We start from the raw sequence: 24,583 nt of genomic DNA on the forward strand, positions 1-24,583 counted from the left end.
TTTTCCCTCTTCCAGTTGCTGCGGCTGGTAAACAGCAAGGAAAACTACAGGGGAGGGTCTTGCAGTCTCAGTTTGTTGCCGTATTTCACTGAGTCATCGCCAGTCAGTCACCAACCTGCAGAGGCAGAGAGAGCAAGATGTTCCAGCGGTCCCCAGCAGCTCTGGCAGGTGTCTGTGTGTGAGCAGCGCACAAGAAGCTCCCTGTGGTAACCCATCCCCAAGCTGCTTGGATAGTAACTCACTACCGCTATCTGGTGGCCACTGGACGCAGTTACAGCACAGGAGTGCACACTGTGGTGCTTCAAAGCAAAAACACTTCCTAGTCTCGGTCAGCTCAGGGGTCGCTGATTCAAGCAGATTTTTGCCACGTTTATGATAAAACACAAAGACCATTTTTACAAAACATAATCATTTATTTACACAATTGTATTTTGATTTATAATGGCATTCTCTTTACATATAACAGAACATGAAAATAATGTGCAACACTGACTGAATTTCCAACTCACGAAATTACCCTGCCAGATCAGGAGACACACTGACTCTCACTCTCACTCTCACACACACACACACACACACACACACACACACTGATGATTTTATGTTATGCGCCCAATAACACATCACTTCCAGTTCCTGAAGCTGTTGGCCCGGAGATTGTCCCTGATCACAGAGGTTGCATCAAAAATAGGCTCCTGAGCTATTTTTGAATGTGTAATATAGTACTTATAGTATAAGTATATAGTACAAAAAAAAACAAAAAACACCAAGACCTTTATCTGTTCCATGGATGGTCGTCTAAAATTTAGATATGAGTGTGTGTTATGGGAAAGTTTTCATACTTATGACATGTGATTTTCACACCTAAAAGCTGACACGTGTGAGACGTTTACTGGAATTAGTGCAAGTTTCGTTTTTGTGTCCCCAAGCTCACGTCTATGTCTTGCATAATATCAAGCATGAAACAAGACCACTCTTGCAATTGTGGTTAGTACACAGAGGGTCTGAAGAGAAAGTTACCAGTCTGAAGTCTAACAGCTATTATCTGTAGCTTGGCCCGTGCATTATCCTAATCTGTCTGATACTGTAAAACATAAAAGCCACTTCTGTTCTGTAGTAATATCTGACATTGCCCGTGGTTCTAGCTTCTGCACTCAACATAGTGTGGTTCTAGCCAAAACACTAAACCCAAGGATAACGTCAATCATTTGCACCTTTATAACAGCTTACAATATGTAACAGGTACAGGAATAAAAAGTTATTTGAATTATTCAGCTTAGACAAAGGCATCAGTGGACTGTCAGCTGTCATCGTACCAGTCTTTGAACAATCTGAATGTATTGATAGCTGACAGGCCAGGTGGGTGTGTCAATATTCTTTTGTGTATACTGTGTGTGTGTGTGTGTGTGTGTGTGTGTGTGTGTGTGTGTGTGTGTGTGTGTGTGTGTGTGTGTGAGTGCGTTTGTATGTCAAGGAGACAGTCAAAGGTAGTGTATCTATGAAGTAAAGTAACTTACGATCAACCCTTTAAATCTGCTTCACTAAGCAGTGACTTTGTGAAGCAGATTTTCCAGACCGCCTGCAAAGTTTTAATGATAATGTTACGACTAGTGATCTAATTATCAGTAGTCCTGAAATCTCTCGCTGTATACATGTGCACATCTTTGCTTACTTGTTTTTCCCTGCCAGTCTCTCCAGTGTCACTTGCAATATTGTTCTTATTGCATTATTCCAATCTGCATATACTGACTGACTGTCTTAAAGTATGCAAAGCGAAACACTGTTAAGAGTTCAGTCATACCCTGCAGTATGATAAAACTTTGTTTCTGTTACTGTTAACGCAGCTGACTGTTTGTTTCATCACCTGCAAGAGTTGACACCAGCACAGTATGTGTTGTATCTGTTGCTTTCTGATTTACAGTCAGTCAGAGCTAAAACTGTTTGGTTTCAGGAGCAGCTCAGTATGACTCAAATATGATTTTGTCTCTTCCTGTGTCAAGCTGGACTTCTATTATCACAGAAGCAACGACCATTCCTGCTATCAAAACACAGTGTGGATGGTCTTAATTCTCAAGTTCCTGTTACTCCATCCTGTCAGTTGATGATTCCAGCAAATGTGTTGATTGGTAGAGGAAGTCCTTTGCTCATGTATTTGCTCAGTCCCGGGTTTTTGTCCTCTCCCACCTTGAATTTGGACCTCATGGTTTTCTGGACACAGTATCCGGGATCAAGACACGGGGCGATCTCGATGCTACAACACAAACATGTTCGAAATAGAGCCATCAGTGTGTGTTGCACAGAAGCTTCTGTACAGATTCACCAAGACTTTCAGATTTGAATAACCTTATAAGCTACTTGTACTTGCAGATTTCTCTTCTTAAAAAACAACTGCAAATCAAGCTGTGGCACATACAAGACCCCGACAGAACAATTTCAATATCAAACTGTAGGGTTCCACTTTAAAATCCACCATGGCTGCCACACTTGTGTCCAAGAGAGGCGTTAATTAATTGGAGCTCTCGTTGATCGACTGGTGCTTTGATGGCAATGATGGTTATCAATGATCATTCCTCTAACTAATGAAACACAAAATCTTCAGTACGACCTTTACTCAGTGGCATAAAAATAAATTCATGTACAGTACAGCTGAGGTCTCTCTAGTCTCTCTTACCTCTGCACATCTCTGTAGGTCCTGCGACAATCTCTGTCCAGTGTGACGGTGAAAGATCGACTCTCCAAAGTGCGAATCTTGATGTTGCTGGTCCGAATCTTCGACTCCTGAGAATTTAAAGATAAGAGGGTAAAAATAATTATTGTTATATGAACCATTTACATTCTATGAGTTGTTTTAACATAATTCATCTTTGTGAGGATAATTTAAGAACTCAGCAAGAGGTACTGTTTAGACTCACCACAATGCTGTTTTTAGTTTTGGTTAGAGACTCATTCAAAGTCAGCGTCAAACAGTTCAGATCTATGACAGGAAAGCAGAGGAAAAAAAAATTGCATGAGAGTAAGACACAATCATAGAATATCAAAATGAAAAAAAAGTATGAAATACTGAGTGTGTTAGAGATAATACTGAACCTTCTGCTTCACTGGAGGGAATAGCATTGATCTGACAGCCTGAAGTCCTAAATGAGATTCCTTTGTCAATGTCACGGCCACTTAATGTCACCTGGACACACACACACACACACACACACACACACACACACACACACCCACACACACACACACGCAGAATTTCTGAGCAATTCTTCCAATAATTCATAACACATTTCACTACGCTGATAACCCCATGACCGTAATATAATAAAAAATAATGGATCTAAAAAAAAAAAAAAAAAAACGTACCTTTTTGTAATTCATCGAGACAACAGCTCCAGGTACCTCCCCTGAGCTCTTCCTAGGTTTATCTGTGTGAGAAACAGGCATGTAGTTAAACTTTGTTGTGCACAGATACAGGCAGGCAGGTGTACGCGCACATACATGCAAAGCTGTTTACATGAATTAAAAATTAAAGGAAACATTGGATAAAAAAATGTATGTAAATGTATACCCAATTCACCTCTAACTGATGCTGAAATCTGTCTGAACTCAGGAAACTCCATCTCCAGATTGGTGAGGAACACATCTTCCACAGGATCCTTCGTCATGCTGGTGAATGTGAGCTAAAGAGAAACAAGCAACATGTAAAAACCAATTGATATTTGAAAAATGCTCTCACATCTAAGAAACCAAAATCTATACATAAAATATATCATATTACCTTAACAAAGTAGATGCTGAAATAAACAGGCTGCTGGCCCGTACGGACATAGTAGGAAATGACATCAGAGATGAAGGGGTCTTTTGGCCTCCCTGTGTTCGCCTGTTGCTATGGATGACAGAAGTCACGTAAAATTAACCTTTCCACTTGACGTTGTAGCCACAAAGTCATTTTGGTCACACTTGGGTTATATCAACCGAATATAATGAGTCACTAAAAGGTCAACAGCTTGTCAGGTAATACAACAGTGCTTGGTAATTTGCCTACATTTTATGAACAGCTCAGCTTTATTTTTACTCTTTTGTTTACTCTTGTGTAAGTTTTATGTGACTTAAAGTTTAAGGCTGAGCTTTACTTTACTTACTGAACTTTACTTCATCCTTTATGTGCCATTTAAATAACCCATCCAAAAAATACAGCATTGAGCTTTGCATTAGAAATCACATTCAATCTAGTTGAGTATTGAGAGAAAATGAAGGGAAGGACCAGAGTGCTCAACACTTTCTAGAACAAAACAACCTTTTCCATGAATTCTCATAAAGAGAACTGACCTAAAGCAATGAAATGTAACACAGTCATCATCGCGTCAGCATACAGTATTTTTTCCAGTTTCATAGTAATTTTATTGTTTTGTCCCATTTTAATCTTACAGAATCAGCACAATGTCTTCGGCTCACCGAAGCTGTGGTTTTCGGTGAAATCAACATATTTATTTTGCTCGCAGTAAAAGATGTTATGCAACTTCCTGTGTTTCAATTTAAACTGAGAACAGTTGCCACTTGACTGAATGGGGTTTTGTGATGTGATGACATTTTCGAAGCATGTCTGGAAGACATGGTGCACCACAGTGCATCCTGTAAGACAGCGTTCAACTATTCAAATTAAAGAGAATCAAGTGTCCACGGTGTCCATGTTGTGTGTGAATTGTTCTTCTCTCTCAGTCAGTCACACATAAACATTGATATATTTGTTTTGAGTTGTATCATACCATCTTAGCCAGTTTGGGGATCATGGAGCCTAAACTCTTGATGTTACAGTTGTACCACGGGTCCACCATGCTCAAGTAGGAACCAAGAGTGCAGGGATTCCCCTTGAACTGATTGCTGGGATGGTTTTCCTACAAAAAAGGAACATGAAAGTGGAACCAAGCATACATCACATCTGGCAAAACGACAGCAGTGAGGGAACGAGGCACTTTGGAATGCTTTCTCCCTTTTACGTTTTCTTACAATAACTACGAACTGATTATTAGAATGAAAAATAATCACAATAATCACAAATTACACAGAATCTGGCTGTTTTATAATAGCATACCAGGAAAGGAATTCAGGTTTTGTACTCATGAACTTCATGTTCAATAAAATGCTAAAGCAAAACTGCCAAGCTCCTGATATTTTTAGAATCTAATGTATAATTTTATCCCATCTTCATTTTCATTATGCATGAAGTTTGTTTAATGGCGGCTATTGTGTTAATGACATAACTAAACAACTGTTCTCCAGTGGAGTTGAAATGGAGCCAAATTCAATGTGTTGGAATCTCATTATTTGATTATTGAGCATTTCTATGCAGCATCATCAGATTATCGCTGAAAATAAACACACAATGACAACATTGTAACAGGGTTTTTCCACATACTGACCCTCTACTACAACAGAGGCCATTTGTCTTGTTATCTCTAGAAGTGTGTTGACTTTCACTCAATAGGTCAGTGGTTTGTTGACAAGAGGAAGCTGCTTTACCTTGACAGAGGAGATGTGAGTTGGAGCCTTGCAAACAGGGATGTAGTAAAACTGGAGGTTGACTTTCATTGTAAGAAAAAGCCTCCGTGCTTCCCTTTTCCTGCAAAAGCAAACCAGAGATTCGTGAGAAGCACAAAGTGTGTGCACGCTTGATGGAGCAGTTTGATTATCCTGACAAAAAGGTTTTGGATTTCAACATAAGGAACTGTACTGTTCAACTTCCCAGTTCAGAAGGAAAGAATGTAAGATGGTGATTAGATAGTTCTCCAGTTGTACCTGAATGGTAATCTTCATACAATACAAAACAAAACAAGTTTAACCTACTGTGACAAAATCATTTACACCATAATTTTCATATAAAAATAAATTCTGTGTGTTACACTAGTTTCAATATTTTTCATGTCATTATAATGCAAACAGTGCATTATAACTTGGCTTGACACCATGTCTGTAAAACTACTACAGTACAGTGTAATAAAGGGATATAAATCATAATCATAAATCAGAAGGTTGAGTTACAGATTGCAGAGGCAAACAATGAATGGAGGCAATAAATTTTTACAACTCAGTCACAAACATATCAGGTCCCAAAGCTAGTGCCGCCACCACCATACCCTCCAGCTGCTGTCAAAAGCAGCTTATCCATCCTGTGATTACATCGTGTCAAATGACGGACCCCTCACCTGAAGAAGTAGTAGGCCTTGGCCAGGCGGCCCAGCACCCTGTCGTCCCCCATAACGACTATTCTGGCAGTAAAGTGTCTCTGCTGTTTAGTGAATGGGTTCTGCATGGTGCTGCTTCCTGCCCGCCTCTGCAGAGTCGCCCCTCTTCTTCCTCCCCTCCCTCCACCTCCTCCTCCGAGGCTTGCATGGTCCTCGAGGGTATCCTGCATCAGCACCATGCTGTCCTTCACAGACGGTTTCATCTTGATTCCTCCACGCCGTGACAGCTTTCCCGACTCTTGCTCACTGGGAGAAGGAGAAAGTTTACTGTCATGCTCCGGGTCCTAATAATTTTTAAATGATGTAAAGCATGGAAACCAAAACAAGTGATGTAAAAGATCCCCTGACAGGCATTGCTGACGTTTTCAAGTTCAGCAAATTACTTGAATCTTTGAGTAAGAATTTCCTTGAGTAGTCAAGTGACCTACAGTAAATGCTCTTAAGGATTACCCACAGTACTTTAATTCTAATCTTTAATTTTAAATAAATAAATCATTAAGTGAACTACACAAAACAGCAGTGGGCCTTTAATACAAGCAAAATAATAATAATGATGATGAGAAGAATAAGAATAAGAATAAGAATAAGAATAAGAAGAATAAGAAGAATAAGAAGAAGAAGAAGAAGAAGAAGAAGAAGAATAGGTATTACCTTTTGCATTGTTCCCATGATGTACTCATGCTGGGAGTGTCCAGAGATGGGGAGGGATCCGTGCTGGGGGGAAGGTCTCTTTCAATGCCACTATCATTGGACATGACGGAGAAGCGAGTCATGTCAGACGGCATCAGGTCGCTGGGCGACTCACCCAGGTCAAAGTCCTCCTGCTCCTGGTTGAGGTTGAACTGCTCCGACATGGAGCTGGATCGAAACCACTTGGCCAACTCTCGCCCTGTCAACATTTTTAACATTCATCATTTACAAGTATTCTGAGGTTCACACTCAGAGACACAAAGACACAGCACAGGCCAATTCTTACTCCTTTCAATAACTGTCTCAGCTCCTCTTTCTCTGTTTATTTACAGTTGTCATATCTCATCTAGACTTAGAACAAAAGCACATGCATACTTTCCATGCAGACTTATGACTGACCAGACAGAAAATAGTTTTCTGCTATGTGCAAATGTTTTGTTATGGAGCTACAGCGTACACAAAAAACGGACAGTTTTTCCCAACAGCGAAAAAAGGTCTTTGTGTCCCATTAAAAGACTTCTTCACTGCTTCCATCTGAAGAATCTATTTATAATCCTGAAGGGATGGAGTGAAGGGTTGGTGCGCAAGCGCCTGCCTTGTGATCACTCAACATTTAACGCTTGTTAATGCAGCACTGCACAGCGTACGTAAGCAATAATCACTGTCCTGTACTTACTGCAAACAGTGTGTGCTATTGTACAGTATAACCGCAGGGCATCACGTGAGTAAGTGAAAATCGCTGAGTGTTCAACTATGATAATTTACACCTTTACTGGATATTCAATTCTGAGAATATAAAGAAAGTGCTACAAATATATACATGTGCGTCTTAGTCACAGTTAGTTTCACGGCTCCATTGATTCAAATGAAATCTGTTCAGTTTAAATCAATTTGTTACATTAAGTGAGTCCAGCTCTGATAAACTGAGTGCAACTTGTGTAACTGTGTAACAGAGTGCCAATTGTTAGACTTCACTTTTTAATGATCTTTGTACCTTCATACTGCGCCATACTTCAACTTCAGTCATTTCCGACACGTTTCAGAATGACTCTCAAAAGCCCCATGCTGCAATTGAGCTGTACTGAGTTCCATGCTAATCATCCGATGAGACTACTTATAAAAGATTTCTACCTGAATGATTATTGAACATCTGAGCAAAATAGCAGTTCTCAGAAAAAAAACAGCTTTTACTCGTGATACTTTTGATCACCACAGAAAATATTTTTGCTACCAAATAACAAAATGAGTTGGAAAAGACAGAAATTGGCGGTGCATTGTTCCTTTATTCCTTCAGTTTATTCAGTTCAGTTTAGAGTAAATAATTCCAGTTTCAGCCTCAGTTTGAATGATTTGTAGTAACAACTTCCTCTAGACCCCCCACAGTGTCGAGAGCCACTCACAGATATCCAGATCCTCCGTCCACAGGTGGAAGCTCATCTCTGGGTTAGGAAGGGGGCAGTCACACAGTGGTCCACTGGACAATGGCTCTGCAATGCACACACACACACACACACACACACACATACACACAGAGGAAGAGAGAGAGGAAGAGACCAAAACTGTCACAATGACACTCAAAACAAAGCAAACCCACCCCACCCCCACAACTTCCTCTATGTGAACACTCCTATGTCCATCCTTCGGTCCCCCAGCTGCGATGAGGGCAGAGCAGGTTCATCGGATGGGTTCCTGACACAATAGTATCGGGCAAAAAAGTGGATGTCATGGAAATAGATATCCGGAAAATTTTAAAAATACAGACATGTGACTTGACTAATTTGGCCATGGAAGAAATCGGTGGATAGAAGCAAAGTCAGCGGCTCAGGTAGGCTGAGTTTGAGCTGAGTAGTCAGGACAAATTGTGTCATCAAATTTGCTAGTTGCAACATGTCATTTCTCATTATTAATTTTACATGTTTCAATAATCAAAACAACTTCCATATTTACAACCAATGTATGAGCGAGTGAGAGGCCTGTAGGATTCACAAATGTCTCTGCACAGTAACGTCGTCATCTTGTCTCTTGCTGTTATATTTTTCTACTTGACTAATCTATAAGATAACCAGACGTAACCGTAGTTCTTGTGGTTTTCCCCCTTCATTGACGTTTAGCTAAAGTTTTTCCAAGTTGATTTATGGCTCAGACAGCACAGTTCTGCCCTAGAGAAACTTTGCCTTGCATGGCTTTGCTGTATTTCCTTTTCAGAGAGCTCCTACCTGAGACTGTGTCAGTGACGATCTCGCTGTACAGCTGCTGAAGTCGGCTTCTCAGCGCTCCCCTCTCCCCTCTGCCGCCCTCCTCCACGCTCTGCTCTAGAGTCACCAACACTTCCTGAAAGTACGGCTCAACGTCTTGACCCATGTCCTGTCCCGAAACACACAAACGCATGTGGGTGAACACACACACACACAGGAAAATAAATACATACAGACTGTGTATTAATAGCAAAGAGGTGAGGGGCCAGTTATGTGTGCGTATGTCTGCCTTTGTGTGTGTCCTGCTGAGGTGTTACTTTAGGACGAGTGCCAGGAGACACATCCACCATGCAGCTCAACAGATAGCAGGCTTTGGCTCAGGATGTTTCACATGACACGTACATGTGGGGCAGGGTGTCCTCAACTGTTTTTAATCCAGGAGCAAAAACTGAGAAACGCTACTCTTAAGCTCATGAGTCATTCTGATAAGTATTTGTAGTCAGTTAAATTCTCCCAGAACGATCTAGACATGACTTTAATGTGAAAATTGTGAAATCAACTGAAAAAAAAAAAAAAAAATTGTAACAGACTTTAAGAGACTAGAGAAGCAACGTGACGCGACACTTTCTTCACGGCATTTGTACGTACGTACATTCATCAGCAAACTTTATTTCCGGCCATATTACAACATCTTCAGACCATTGACTACATGACATGGATCCATTCTGATGACATTTATTGTGAAGATATGCAACTGTTTTTCCTCCACTATCACAATTCTGGTCATTCACAATTCACAAAACCTAGTGAGTTTATCAGACAGTAGAATGGGCCAACTGAACAAAACAAGACTCACAAAGCAACAAAATATAATCACAGTGACAAAAAACAGCTATAAAGGGCCGTACACTGCAGCGACCACAGAAGACAACTAGAGAACTGACAATAGAAGGCAGTAACTGAGCACAACCAAACAGTAATGTACAGGTTCACTCACCTTCAGGGCCTGAGCCAGTTTCGACCCATGGCATTGTTCTGATCCCAAAGCAGCCTGGATCGAGTGTTGGACCACACTGCGCATGAGATCTAGAGGACTTAGAAATCCACCTGAAGCTGAAGATGAAGCTGACGCCTCAATATCACCCAGCAGGACTTGTCCCAGGGAACCAGAGAAGACCTCTGGATCAGCCAAAACAAAAACCCTGCAGGGATTTACATGACAGACTTCAGTGTTTGACAGGGAAGGCAGTTTGACTACATGCAGCAGTATGTGGAAGTAAAATAAACCTTTACAAATCTTCAATTTCTTTCTTGAAGTTTTTATTGCACTCACACATGTAGAATACATTATTAATTTATGACTTACCTCTCCTGGAAGGGATAGTGCTCATTTTTTAGTCTCTGCTCTGCTGTGACCATCCTCTGGTACATCAGACCTGTGGATCAAATTGGCATTTAATGACATCATACATATTAATTAGCAATGAATGGACAGGTCATTCAACATTAAAGCAAGCATAATATCATTTTTCATGCAGCCTCTTGGTGCAGGAGCCTGCAGGGCAGATTCAGGTTTGTTAGGTTTGGCTCACATTATTTCTTCTATCATTGTTTTCAGTTTGGTTGAATGTAGTTTTTCTCTTAGAGTTAGGTAGATGTATTTTTTAAAATTCCAGAGCATGTGTGGTCTGTCTTTGTTGTTCCTACTGGGAACTGGGTTAAGACACAAAGCAAATAATTTCACTGGCAACAGTATGAATAAGAGATAATTAATGTTTTGATTGACCCGTCGGAATGATTAGTCTCCTGTATGACAGCATACGATCACAACATCATGAAAAAAGGCCTGTCAATGAATAACACTGTCATGACTAATCTCCTGCTTGTTGAGCCACATCCAAGTTGTGTGTTTAGCTAGTTGTCGAAGCAACACCAGGCTTTAATTTCTTTTGTTGATGGAGAAAGGACGGCAGCAGAGATGGACATCAATGCTAGTCACTACATAAAATGACCAATATAGCAATGAGTGCAAATACAATAGAAAAATATATAATAAATGTAAAAACAATTGCTTTAGGATGAAACTTATTGAGCAGCTTTGGTCTGTAGATGAATGATACCTGGGATGGAGCGTTCACTTTTTATCTGTTTTGTGTAGCTGAGTCCTACGGTGCAATAGGGATGAGGGTAGGTCAGGAGTCTCTTACAAAAGTCGTAAACCCGCTTGTACAGCTCATCTGGAATGTAGGCTGTCTGGAATATGAATAAACACATACACACACAGATTATAACTAATACTGGAGAGAAAGGCACATAAAATTTTCCTGGTAATTATCACACCGCTGTTGTTCAAATATGAGGGTAAACTATGCACAAGCCTAAATGCCATCATTTCAGGTATCCACTTCCTTGTTAACATTCGTTCCTGGAATAAAAACAAAGTTCTCCTACTCGGTTCCATTTGAACTAACAATGCTGATATTTCTTGAAGCAATAGACACATAATTTTCAGGCATAGAATAACATGACAGAAAGTTCATAATGTCCTGGAAACTTATATAAATAAATAAAAATCCCACGTATGCATTCAACTAATAGTGTTAAAAAGTATGAACAGGTAAGTCTGGTGCAACAATGTGGTAGAAATACTGTACCTGGATGATGGCATACATGAGAGTGTGGAGCAGAGGGATGATGCATTTGCGAGAGTCCCATCTCTCAGCCTGCAGAGAAAACACACGCTATGTCAGGGATCGACCTGCATGACCTTGACAGAAGACCGACTGAGGACTCTGCATTGCTGCACTTTAGTATAAGTAAAAGTAAATGGATGATGTTCATTGTAAGTAAATTCAATTCCAATCAACAATAAAATTTAATTTAGTGTGAATCTAGCTACCTTCCTCTGTGAAAAGAGTGAGCAAATAAAAAAAAACCTACAGGGGGGGGCGCATGTTTGCTATTTTTTTGATAAGGGAAACTTAAGGAAAAAAAAAAGAAGTGTTTTTAAGTGCCAACAGTACCACTGCAGAGTACCTTCTCCAGCTCCTTTATCAGCACCCACACCAGAGATAAGCTGTTGGCAGGATTGTTTTGAACCTTCTTATGAAGCGTCCATCTCAGCATGCCTGTATACACAGAGAAGCAGACCAGCCATTAATAGATGTAAGATTTCCACAGCACTAAGCACAACCTTGCTAAATGTGTCACATTTTTCTCCATTACACTGCTAATCCAAAATATGTCTGATGACTAACAACTGCACAGCCCTCATACTGCTGACATAAATATTCCAAAGTATGATTAACACTAACAGCCTGGCTTCAGTTGAACAATAAAATAAACACCATGAAGTTGGTGGTTTTGCTGTTGTCACTTTGTGAAATGTCTTTATCATAAAGACAAGTGAAGTTGTTTAATGTTTGTAAGATCTCTTATTTTCCAGCAAAAGCCGATAAAACCACATGAGTTTTAAGAAAAAAAAAATCTTAATACTTTGCTTCAGTGTTGTGTAGTAGATTATATTGTACCTTTGTTGAAACAGTCTATGGGCTGCTGGTTGTCAGCTTCCCTGGGCAGCACAGCCTGGATGCTGCGGTACAGTTCTGGCTCTGGAACTGTGGGGGAGCAGCCGGCTGAAAGTTAAGTCGAGAGGTTGGGTATTGAAGTCTGAATATGAAAAGGTTTTGCTAAAAATTAAACCCACAATCAAATTGTCTTTTAAAATGAACACAGACTGGCCTGGAAAAAACTGATGATGCTTTCTACTTGTTTGACAGAGAATAAATACATTTTAAAGCCAGAGAGGTCACCAAAAGTCTGTGAACGCAACTCTGTGTACCAAATAATTCATTTTTATGTACATATTTGTATCACTGACCACAGTGTGAGTTTATGTGCTGTATGTACCTGTTGGCTCCATGCTGCACATTCTGCTCGAGTTATCCCAAGGGGCCTTGTTGGTCATGTCTCACATGCATCGTGGGTCTATCAACTGCAATCAGGAAGAAGACACAGAGAGGAAATGTCACTCATATTCTCTCATGTCCGATGTTAAATGCAGTCTCAGCCGACTTATGGCAGCTCTCAGTAAATGTGGTGAGCAATTGCTCAATTGTTTTCTTTTTTTCTTTTTTTTTATGACTGCTTGCTGACAGTAAAGTGTAAAATTACACAGATAAGTTGAATGAGGCTACTTAAAACTTGCTTCTCTGTTCAGGGAACCTGTCAACGCTAATAGCACCTCTACTTGCATGCGTCTCGATAGGTTTCTCTTTTTGTATTTGACAGGTCTACTTGACATCTCTAACCCTAACCCTGTATAATTACTGCTGAGGGACAAAGCTACAAGTTCAATGCTCAAAATCTACCCACACAATTACCTACACACACACACACACTCACACACACACACACACACACATATATACACACACCTACTGACACCTACTGATGATCAACAGGTGGAAGAAGGTGCAGTGGACCGACACTAACCCTCCTCAACTGTGTTAAAAAGTGTTCCTATAAATAACTTCAACTTCCTTCAGCTCTCAAACCACTCATTTAATCCCAGGTCCCACACAGGTCTGAGTCACCTCTTACACTTCACAAATTCATCAAGAAATTTGGCCAAATCTACCTCTTAGTTATTTTCAGATTCTTTAATGATAAAAATAATATTTGCAACATGAATGAAATGTGAGACAGTGAAAACCACAACAAACACTAATCCTTAAGTGCACTTAGCATTTCCTGTAGCATTTGTATATAAACAGGCTTCTTCTTGTAAATCCAGAGAGGGGCAGATTTATTTTCACGTTTTGCTCCTTTTGGGGCCAACTTCTTAAAAAACAACTCTACTCTAAATACACGGACCATTAGATCATCCTTACGCAGCCGCTTCTGCACAAATAAATAACTAATGAAGCGGATCAAAACCTGAGTGCAAAAGAAACACCAGAGAAGCTTTACAACTTTTTAAGAACCCGGAGTCACAGAAAAAAAAGACAGAAACAGGCTGAAAACAAATGATTTTGCTTTATGGAATGAGTAAGTTAACTTCTTATATTAAATCAATATGTCCGAACTAACACCTGTAACTTAACCTGTAAGTTAATAAAACTACCAAACCATCCTCATCAATGTCGCACTAACTTTAACCAGTCAGAGTGTAACAGGTGTAAAGTAATAATATAATATCACAAACGCTTACCCTGCTCCGTACCGACAGTCCTGCAAGTCTCTTACATCCACACACACTGCTCTCTGTACTGAAACTAACATGTGTGTGACAGAGTGAGAGATGAGAACGAGTGCGTGAGAGAGGGGGAGAGCGAGAGTGAGCCACAGGCAAGTGGGGACGGCGATTCATTGCTGAGTGCATTTCCTCTTATGAGCGGGTACGAGTCAGGTAGCGGCGGGGATAAGCACTGTGTGTGTGTGTCAGTAGCATTCAAGGGGGAGCTTAAAAGAGAGAGAGAGAGTTTGGATGTGCTTGTGTTAGAGTGTGTCAAATAGTCATGAGCTGTTTGAGTTGTGTTTATTTGGTTCAAGGCCGAATGTATTTGGATTCATTTCTATTTTGGGTATTCTGACTCTGACTCATGACAAGTCCTCACTTTTCTCAACTTCTACTCACGGCATTTTATTCTCTTTCAGGTCCATTTCTCTCATTCTTGCTATTTCTCTCTCTCTCTCTCTCACATACACACAGACACACAGACACACACACACACAGACACACACACACACACACTGCATTGGCGGTCATTCCACAGGCCGTATGTGTACAATGAAAGGATTTAGTGTGATGGATTTAGCCTTGATCCCTCTAAGAAAAGCAGCACTTTCAAAAACAGCGAGTTAACAAGCGCTGCCTCAGCAGCTGAACACTGCCATTTTGACCACAAGTTTCCGGTTGACTATGGCGTATTCACTCTGTATCTCTCTACCCCCCGCCCCCACCCCCTCTCTCCATCTCTCTGTTTACATCTTTAGTCCTCTATCTAGGGTCTGTAATGTACATGATTGCTCAAAAGATTGTGTCCTTTTCCTTTTCATTGTGTTTCTCTTCGATACAAGCAAACACAAACACAAAAACATGCTGGACTGTATTGATATATAGAAGTGGCTGAGCACGCACATATGTGTGCAGAAACGGACTCTCGCCCTCTCACAGAATAACATAACATAAACTTGCACTCTGTTTTTACCTTTCTAACATAAACTGTTAAACCAGTGAAGGAGCTGATACATACACACACCACTTCCTCTCTGTCTGAATGAGTGGGCAGATGACACTCTATATTTAGACAGAGAGAGAGAGAGGCAGACAGAGAGATGGAGGCAACCAGAGTTTTTTTTCTTTTCTTTTGAAAAAGGCTTAAAAATAGATGCACTACATCATTCACACCCTATCCAAATACAACTAGCTTGGAAAAAACACAGTCTGCACAAATCTTGCTGCAAAAATCACCATTACAGCTTTCTGACTGTATGTCAAGCTTACATTCAATGCAATATTACAATATACCACATCATTTCTATAGTGGAACCCTTACACTGAATGGAACAACAGCTGTCTTCTGCATAATTCACACCAATTTCCCTGTAATTAAACCTGGTATATTTGGTTTCTTTGTAGATTTTAAACTCAACTGGAATTTAAAATGAACTTCTGGGGGTTTGAACAATGTTTGAACAATGTTAATAAATAAGTTATTAATGATGTACCCACCCAAGGTTGTTTAAAGTAAAATGTGTCTTTATGCACAATACAGACTGTTTAACATAAAGCTTTTGTTCAAAGTCCACATACTTTTCCTACACAAAGCATCTTATCTAAAATACACTATCGTTCGAACGAAAACACGTTTTAATTGTGAAAACAAGAACAGGCTAAACACACAGTGAATACTGGGCGGAGTGACAGCAACATGATTTACTGCACTAACACAAAACACTGCATGTTGCAGCTGCACACAAAAGAAAAACAGGTGATATAAAATGACCAATGACCAATGCTAGAGCTGGACAAAGAGTATCAAAACCGACATTTAGAACCTCTCTCTGACATCATCTTGCTCATGTCAGTTAATTCAGTTAATAGTTCCCCCAAAGAGTGCGTTCATGAACTGTCCCCTTAAAAAAAAAAAAACAACTCATGCCATGTTCAGTCACGTGCCTCCGCCACGTCCAACTAACGTTAGTCCGCATTCGTTCAAGGCGAAGCTGGCAATATGGATGACACGAACGCAAGCACTGAGCCTCAGGCTACATCCACACTAATAAATTTTAGTTTTGACTAGCTATACTTACGCCTGGCATCCACCTGGCTACTACTATGGGGTTGCGCTGTAGTCTGGACAGGCTGAAATGGAGAATTTTGGACACAATGACTCGCCTGCTGACTGGGTCTTATCAGTCACGACCACCAGTCAGTGATGAATACAACATGGATAGCAACCACAGGTGACACCAACAATTTGCTTAATCACTTGAGAGAGACCAATAAGCATAAAAGTAATCGTTCATTAATCATAATCAAGGTAAAACCAATGAATCCAACACGGAAGTACCAAAAACTGCACTTCTTCGAATGGCCCCTTGAGGCTAGGTTCAAAAGCAAGTCAATCCCCATAGTCTCCAATGTTAAAATGCCCAACTTTACAGCAGAAATAAACATTTCACAGCCTGGTAAAAAAAGTTTTGCGTCTCTACCGGCTATTCTCCTTCATGACTAACTGTTACGGGGGGGGGGGGGGGATTTTTATTTATATATATATATATAACTCACACGTTCAAATTTTATTAACGCTTAAAGTTCTGCATAATTGAGGGCATGCCGCTTTTAGTGACAGGTGGGTGGAGGGTATGCTTGCCACAAACCGACACGCACCGAAGTCTCAGCTCTACACACGCCCCTCCGCTTTGCCCATTTTTGGATTAGCCAAGAGTTCGGTAGAGTCAGGTACTGGCAAGATGGGGACAACGGACCAGCCCACTCTGAACTTCGGAACGGCTCTTCACACATCCATGGGTGACAGTCACGGAGGCTACGTCCATCTTTATTTACAGTCTATGCGTAAGTTGTGCACCAAAAGCGTGCAGTGTAATACACTCCTTGATTTGCACACATAGTTTATTTTGCTCTAAGTGCCAGTAGAACCAGCCAAATTACCCAGAAAGGTGCATACAAGCAGAGCACAACCTGAAATACTATTGTAACAGCCAAGGCCACATGCCACTGAAACAAACTTCCTCCATGACTGTTGACTATTTACGGTTAATGTGAATCAGTTCCTGAACCAAGCTTTGGCTACGGCACACATCTATTTACACCTTCCACATGTGGGCAGATGCTACACATCACATCAGGTGAAGCCTGACACAATGCAGCACAACATAAAAACAGGAGCACTCATTTCCGTTCAGGCATGCTGCAGACATCTCAGAAAACAGGAAGGACCTGACAGCGATGTGTGGAAGTGTGTTCATAGAGCAAGAGAAAGAGGTGGTGCTTAGGTGTTGAAGTGGGGGTGGGGATGTGTGTATGTTTGTTTTCTTGAGTGGAAATCCCCAACCTATGATGACAGAGGGTCTATGATAACCTTTTGGACCTCATCAGTTCTCACATCTAGATCTGGACAAAGTGGGAAAGGAGGGAAAGTACCTGAGTTTATCCTGTGTGGCTCGCAAGAAATACCTGATAAACAAGTGCAGAGTGATGGCACTTGAAATTCATGTGTGTGCAGTGTGTTTTAAATGACGGCATCATGAATTTTTTTTTTGTCTTTCTCAAGAATATAAGACACTGCAAATGTGAAGAGAAAGAGAAGCATAATGGCTCCGACCTTCTTCTCTCCAGGGAACAACTCAGGAAGAGGTAAGATTTACATTTGAGCAATGAAACAGCTCAAACAACATGTCAACTTGCTACTACCAAAACAGGCAGTTTGTTATCTTTGACTTTAACCTGAAATAATATAACCATGGTAAGACAACTGAATGCTTTGAGACACACATGCACAAACACACGCACATGCAAAAGTTGCAAATAAAATCCCTAAAAGAGACAACATTTAATTCAGTGTGAGCAACGAGGGGACATCAATCAAAGTGATTTCCTGCATCAACAAGCTGGACAATATGAGGAAGTCCTCTTGGACCGGTGAATGTGTGAGTGAGTGTTTGAGTGCATGAATGTGTGTGTGTCTGTGTGTATGTGTGTGTAAACCTGCCTTACCTGACTGACCAGGGATTATTTCCTCCTTAACATTATCCACAATAACGCCAAACCTGTTGGAGTTGGTGTTAAGTACAATCCAATCACAAGTATGAATAGCCATGGTGAAGATTTAAGCCACTGGGGGTAGTGTGCTAAATCTATCAGGCAAGAGGAAAACAGATAGGAAGTGGCAGAGATATAAAGGGGTTTCCCGAGAAGGTGTGTATGTGTATGTGTGTGTGTGTGTGTGTGTGTGTGTGTGTGTGTGTGTGTGTGTCTGTGTGTGTGTCTGTGTGTGTGTGTGTGTGTGGTCCCTTCTGTGGTCTATGATGTTGACAGTTGGGTCAATTGGTCCATTAGGGGTCAGTTGAGGATGTGCTGTTTAGGTTGAATTAGACAACATGCATCAAGTCAGGGAATTTTGGAGAAATACTATGTTAAAACATAAAGGCAAATGCCAGCAGATACATAAACACACATACTATACATACTACTGTGTGGTCACACATGAGCACGTATGAACATTATACGCAACATGCATGCAATTTAGTGCACATGCGCTCCTACTGATTTACTACTGAATCCTACAATAAAAAAAACACCAGTAGCTTTTCTTTATAGTCAGTTTTTGCTACAGTTGTTCTGCTTTCCCTGAGCTTTGCACCTACAGTATATACTGTGCATATGACCCCTTACTGCGGAGATTTCCATCAGTGTTTTGGAATAGTGATTAGATTCATTTTTTATGCATGAAATACTTCTAAATCCCTTCTTATCAAAAAAACAGCTCACTGAACAAAGGCAGCATTGTTACCATAGATACAGCTGTGGCCTTAGGCAGAAGGCCTGTGGATAACCAGAGCTCGGGAAGGGGGGGGGCTCATGCACTGAGCATGAATGATTTATGTTCTCAAACTAATTAATGAATAACAAACCGTTTTTGTTATACAGAAGGTAGGGTTATCAGCTATTTAGTGGTTTGGTGTAGTAGTGACTTACAGCTTGTTGCCTTGTTTGTGGTTAAAACTTGAGAGGGAAGCTGTGAAATTATCAAATGTCTTGTTTACTTGTTTAGCCATAAATCTGCAGAATCCCTCTTGTGCCAGGACAACAACACGGTACAGTTGCCAAACTCCTTTGGCTGTCCTGAAAACAGACGACATGGGTTCAAGTCTGTGCTTATGAGGCATCCATATTGTTTTTGTACCGGTTCGATCAAGTGCAACGCATTTCAGGTTTTCCTAATATTCAACCCACATACTGTCAGTCCTGTAGGACTCGTAACTCACCCTCTGTGTCAGTGAACACACACTCAAGCAAAGGACGCAGTCTCTAACCAAATATTCTGGATATTCTGCAAATGACGTGTGTGGAAAAGAAAATATAATTTCCAGACATGCTGAGGTAAAAGAAAAAAAGTGTTAAGACTCGGCCAATGTGAGGATTCCTGTAGATCCTCAGTCCCACCACACAGAGGACCTTATTTAGCCACTGTGGGCATGATGAGGCAATGCCGTAACAGAGCGATAAACTTCCAAAGGAGGTCACAGGGTGTAAAGTGATCCAACTACTTACAACCACAGGATGTACCAAATGCGTCACATAGACATGATCAGCAGCACAAATAGCCCCAAACACACACACACGCACACACACATACACACACTCGGCATTAAGTAGTCTCAGCCACAATGGAGACTGCTTTCCAGGGAGCCCACAGGCACACGATGATGCCAAGAAGTGTTGCCATTTGTTTTCATGTTCCTCACAGGACAAACAAACGGGCGGCGGCTCATACTGAAGACAGTCTGCGGCTGTCTGCAATTTGGGAGCCGCAGTATGTGGAATAAAGAGTGTTTTGTTAAAACTTTGGGAAAGGTTGTCATTTAAAATGTTGGTCAGGTTTTCCAGGAAAATGCAGGCAGTTGCGTGGCCTGACAAGGTCCCAGTACTCCAGGGAAAAACTTCTGACTAAAGCAACCAACGACTCATTTAATTATTCCAAATTAATTCATTCATAAAATGTCTAAAAATAGGGAAAATTGCTCATCATACTTTCTTAAAGCTCAGGGTGACACCTTAAATTGGATGTTTTATTTGTGCCATAGTGGAAATCCTACAGATATTAAATTATTGTCATATAAGACGAAGAAAAACAGCATATCCTCATAAGTAAGAAACTAGGGAAGGTTTGATATTCTTGCTTGAAAAATAGTTTAAATGATTTAAGACTCCCTTCGATGTTTTTAACCTTGTTAATATGTCCACATGATCTTTTTTATATAATACAAGACGTATCATGTTCGAAATAAACAGTCAACACCATGATTGCATATTTCCATCTAGGAACTGCAGTGAACCAATGACAGTCTCATAAAAAAAATAAATAAATAAATCACACAGCCAGAGTTTCCTATGTCACATACCTAAGGAACCAATGTAGTCAACTTGTGGGGAAACGTGAAACCCGAAACCTTGTCAGTACAGAGAGCGAGAGTTTGCATCAGCACAACCACTAACACTGTGTCAGCCACTGCAAGTTACAAGTTAACAAACATAAACAAATAAAAGACGCTAACTACACTAACCGTTCTGATATGCCTGCTAGTTGCCAGTTTTGGTCACAACAGACTCCTCATGTGAGTCTGGGTAGCACGTCTGGAGAGGAACTTAAACCAATTATTAGAATAGTTGTACATTAGTTTTATGTCGATAGACTAATTAACTCAATGTCGCCTTATTGTTTCCCATACATTGATTCATTTGTGGCGGCCTGCCATAATATCAACATCGACCGCCACATATTGATTTTATAGTCTTTGTCTTACTATTTCAAATTGGTAAAAATGGAATTTCATTGTAGAGCTGTGCGCAGCGCATTGATTCACTCGGTCCCTCATTGCCCCACTCTTGCTCATCCACCCCTGACCCCGGTCAGTTACCGCCACAAATAGAATCTAACTCTGTGGGAAACACTGCTGACTGATATAGAGTGCATTATAAACACTGAATGTGGTTTATGCATGACTATAAACACTGGTATGCAGGTTTCTACTGAGCACTTTGAGCACTTTTATAAGGCCTCATGTCAAATGACTAAGTGACAGCTTCAATTAATCTGGTCAACTGACTGAGCTAAAATGGTCAGTGCCTCAGCTGAAGTATACAAGTCCTGTGTCAACACTGTCTACATACATGGTGAAGTCTGTTTGATCTCACTGCCATAAACTACTCCCTGAAACCCAAAGGCAAAACAAAAAAGGACTACAAACGGGTCCATTGATTTGTTTTCCCTAGAGCAGGAGAAACTAACCAAATAGTTTTTTCTGTCAGTTCTTTATGTTTGCAGCATTGTCAACAACATGTCACAGGTTAGCTCAGTTTGTTCTCTAAAATCATATTCGAAAACAAATTAATGATCTTCCAGTTTCTCTTCAAGCTGGCAAGGAAAACCTGTTTTCTGGTAGTAACCAGCAGCTAATCAACGCACCTGCAGGAATGCCTCCGCTCATCTTTGCCAAACTGCTTCTCCAACAACATTCCAGTCAGTGCCAGAAAACTTCCTGTTAGCACACAAGTGTAATGCACTGTGTGTCTGACCCTACGACACTGGTGACCTCATGTGGGCTGACTATCTCAGCATCATTTTTCTGATCTACTGATTAACAACAGAACAAAGATTATTTTAGTGTTAAGATGCCTTAGGGAAAAATAGGTCAAAATGTTGCTTTTAAGTGGATGATGTTTTGTAGAGGACTGAGAGGTCTTTGTAGCTAAAGGTCACAGTGATCACACATGATGTTAACCCTCCTGAGGTGGAATCACACCCAGTCCATCAATCAGTTTATGGATCAAATTTTGACAGAACACGATAGGGGATGATGAACTCTCACTTTATCCTGTGGTCAATCTTTAAACGACTAAACGGTGAAAAAGTTCAGGTTCATTTTGGTAAATTCTTCACAAACCTGTAAAGGTGATACATTTTGTCTGGCTGTTTTGGGCTGGCATTTAAACACATTGCACTGTGTGAGCTGACAGGTTAACTATCATTTACAAAATGGTAGATCTTGAATCTTACACCATTATTCTAACTGTCATGATATTTGCTACAGAGTGACGACCCACATGGCTGAATGTTGCAGGGGCATTCACACATTTCAGATGGCTGTTACATGCTAATTTGAAGAAAACTAATGTAAGTGTGGAAATCCCAATTTTTCTCCAACCTACACACTGTATGGTAGCTTATAAGTTTGTTTCCATTAATAAAAAGCATTAATGAAAAGCACACCTGGATCTGGATCTTACATCTCCTGCAATTTGGATATTGCACTTGGCCAACTCATTGTTCAGTCACCCCTTCACTCCCTAGTAAAACGTTCTCTCCAGCAGAAGTCGTAATCCTGGGTATAATGGTTCACTGTTGCCAGTCGTCACCTCACCTGAACAACTATCCAAAACATGTTGTTTTGCTGCATTATATCCTTGTAGGAGTTTCCATCATCTCAGGATTGTACATGAATGATTCACTTTGTGGTTATACTGTCATGGTGATCATACTGTTTAATAATAAGGCCACTATCACAACATAGGTCAGATTCAACAGCATGTGGACTGTAAGTAATTTTTCTCATCATGTGTTGCTCAATAATAATCACAGATTATCACTCATACTTTTACAATGTTATTCAACTTCATTATTTTCTCTAGGACCACGATCAAGCCTAAATATTTAAACCACTACGTCACTGTTAAAGAGTAAAGAGCCTCACCCAATAGTTGACATCACCAGTCTAATTGTGATCAAGATTAGAGTTTTAACTGAGTGTTGTGAGCAGCTGTTGGAGGGTGTCACATTTTATCTTGGTCAGTCTTAAGAGATTTATCTGATTTATAAATATTCAATGTGTGCTTTATTGCCAAGGACATTATTTCCATACTCTTGGTTGTCGCTCATGAATAAATATTGGTTTATTTTTACAAACAAAATGATCACTTTGACAGGGACCAACAGAGAAATACACTCCCTGGAGCCACCCTGCATCCCCTTAACCCCTAAGTGGTACAAGGAAGCTCAGATCTAAAACAAGGAAGCTGGAGGAAATACAGCTGTGCTTTTAGACTTCCAGCAGACACAACAGAGAGCCAAGGCTTCAATCAGATCAGGCACTGTTATCAAACTCTTGTTATTATCACAGGAGGGAAAAAATAAACCGCCTTCCCCCATGTCTTCCCGTGTCATGGGGCATGAAGTATTTTTTATTTTTTTTATAGCCTGACTCACATGTAAAAGAGACCATAGTTCCAGCTTCTTAGTTATGAGGATGTGACGTTTATCTTTGTCTTGCATGATAGTAGATTTAATATCTTTAGCCCGGTGTCACCCCGGGTTATAAGGAAGTGTGATGAGCAGTTTTCACTATTTTTGGACATTTTATAGATGAATGAACGTGGAATAGTTAAAACAACCGTTAGTTGCATACAGGGAGATATACAGTTTGCATGCCGGAATCAGGAATCAGAATCAGATAGCGGCTAATCAGTGTAAAACATAAACATCATTAAGACCATATGAGTCATAAGGAATAACAAAAAACATCACTCAAATATAAATAGATAACCCCAGAAGAGAAGAGCAGTAGGCACATGACGACTTCAGATAAAATATCCAGGTTTGTGTTAAACGGATTTAAAGGCACATGGTAATGGTTCACATTCAAAATGCTGACATACATTTAATCATCTGCAGTATCAGCTATCTACAATTTGTAGTTGTCGACACTAACTTTTTCCACGAGTAAGTAGACGGTAAACTACAAAGTAAAACGTCTGCACTTGGTAAAACAACAAATATTTCTGTCTTTGTGGAACCTTACCTGCAGTTAAGATGTACAAACAGCTCCATTCGCCTGACTTTAATTACTTTAACAGCTCTCTGTTGGTGACACTTGTCCTCACTCGGCTCCCGCTAACTGTCTAACAGAAGTTAGAGTCCACAGACCACGCCCACCCCTGCAACTGACCAATGGCGTGTCACTTGGTGCTTACGCTGGGAACAAATCAGGACACGTATCCATATAAACTGTCTTTACACCACATATACAGGTCAGTCACAGGATAGATAGATAGATAGATAGATAGATAGATAGATAGATAGATAGATAGATAGATAGATAGATGTAATGTAAATGTAAAGTAAAAGTCCTGCATACAAAAGAAACAAAAAGATCTAC

The 24,583-nt window shown here is 40.4% G+C and overlaps 1 protein-coding gene across 3 annotated transcripts; it reads right to left on the reverse strand.

Moving 5' to 3' along the window:
* Positions 1 to 447: 447 nt before the first annotated feature.
* pik3r6 (phosphoinositide-3-kinase regulatory subunit 6) lies at positions 448 to 24,306 on the reverse strand. 3 transcript variants are annotated; one of them, XM_022764960.1, is made up of 21 exons: positions 24,227 to 24,306; positions 13,031 to 13,115; positions 12,652 to 12,756; positions 12,158 to 12,249; positions 11,776 to 11,844; positions 11,242 to 11,374; positions 10,488 to 10,557; positions 10,119 to 10,323; positions 9,143 to 9,290; positions 8,327 to 8,413; positions 6,888 to 7,125; positions 6,198 to 6,482; positions 5,515 to 5,614; positions 4,761 to 4,889; positions 3,773 to 3,880; positions 3,572 to 3,674; positions 3,358 to 3,419; positions 3,088 to 3,178; positions 2,913 to 2,974; positions 2,672 to 2,778; positions 448 to 2,251 (listed from the first exon to the last, which is right to left on the reverse strand). In XM_022764960.1, exons 2-21 carry the CDS (start codon positions 13,086 to 13,088, stop codon positions 2,095 to 2,097), a joined length of 2,409 nt encoding a protein of 802 aa, XP_022620681.1. In that variant the 5' UTR covers positions 13,089 to 13,115; positions 24,227 to 24,306; the 3' UTR covers positions 448 to 2,094. The 3 variants fall into 3 exon arrangements, with proteins under 3 accessions (XP_022620681.1, XP_022620683.1, XP_022620682.1); XM_022764962.1 differs by lacking the exon at positions 24,227 to 24,306 and adding an exon at positions 21,838 to 21,935; XM_022764961.1 differs by lacking the exon at positions 24,227 to 24,306 and adding an exon at positions 14,334 to 14,422.
* Positions 24,307 to 24,583: the final 277 nt, after the last annotated feature.

Source organism: Seriola dumerili, unplaced genomic scaffold (genome assembly GCF_002260705.1).
Source record: "Seriola dumerili isolate Sdu_G_001 unplaced genomic scaffold, Sdu_1.0 BDQW01000621.1, whole genome shotgun sequence".
In the NCBI taxonomy this organism is placed as follows: Eukaryota; Metazoa; Chordata; class Actinopteri; order Carangiformes; family Carangidae; genus Seriola; species Seriola dumerili.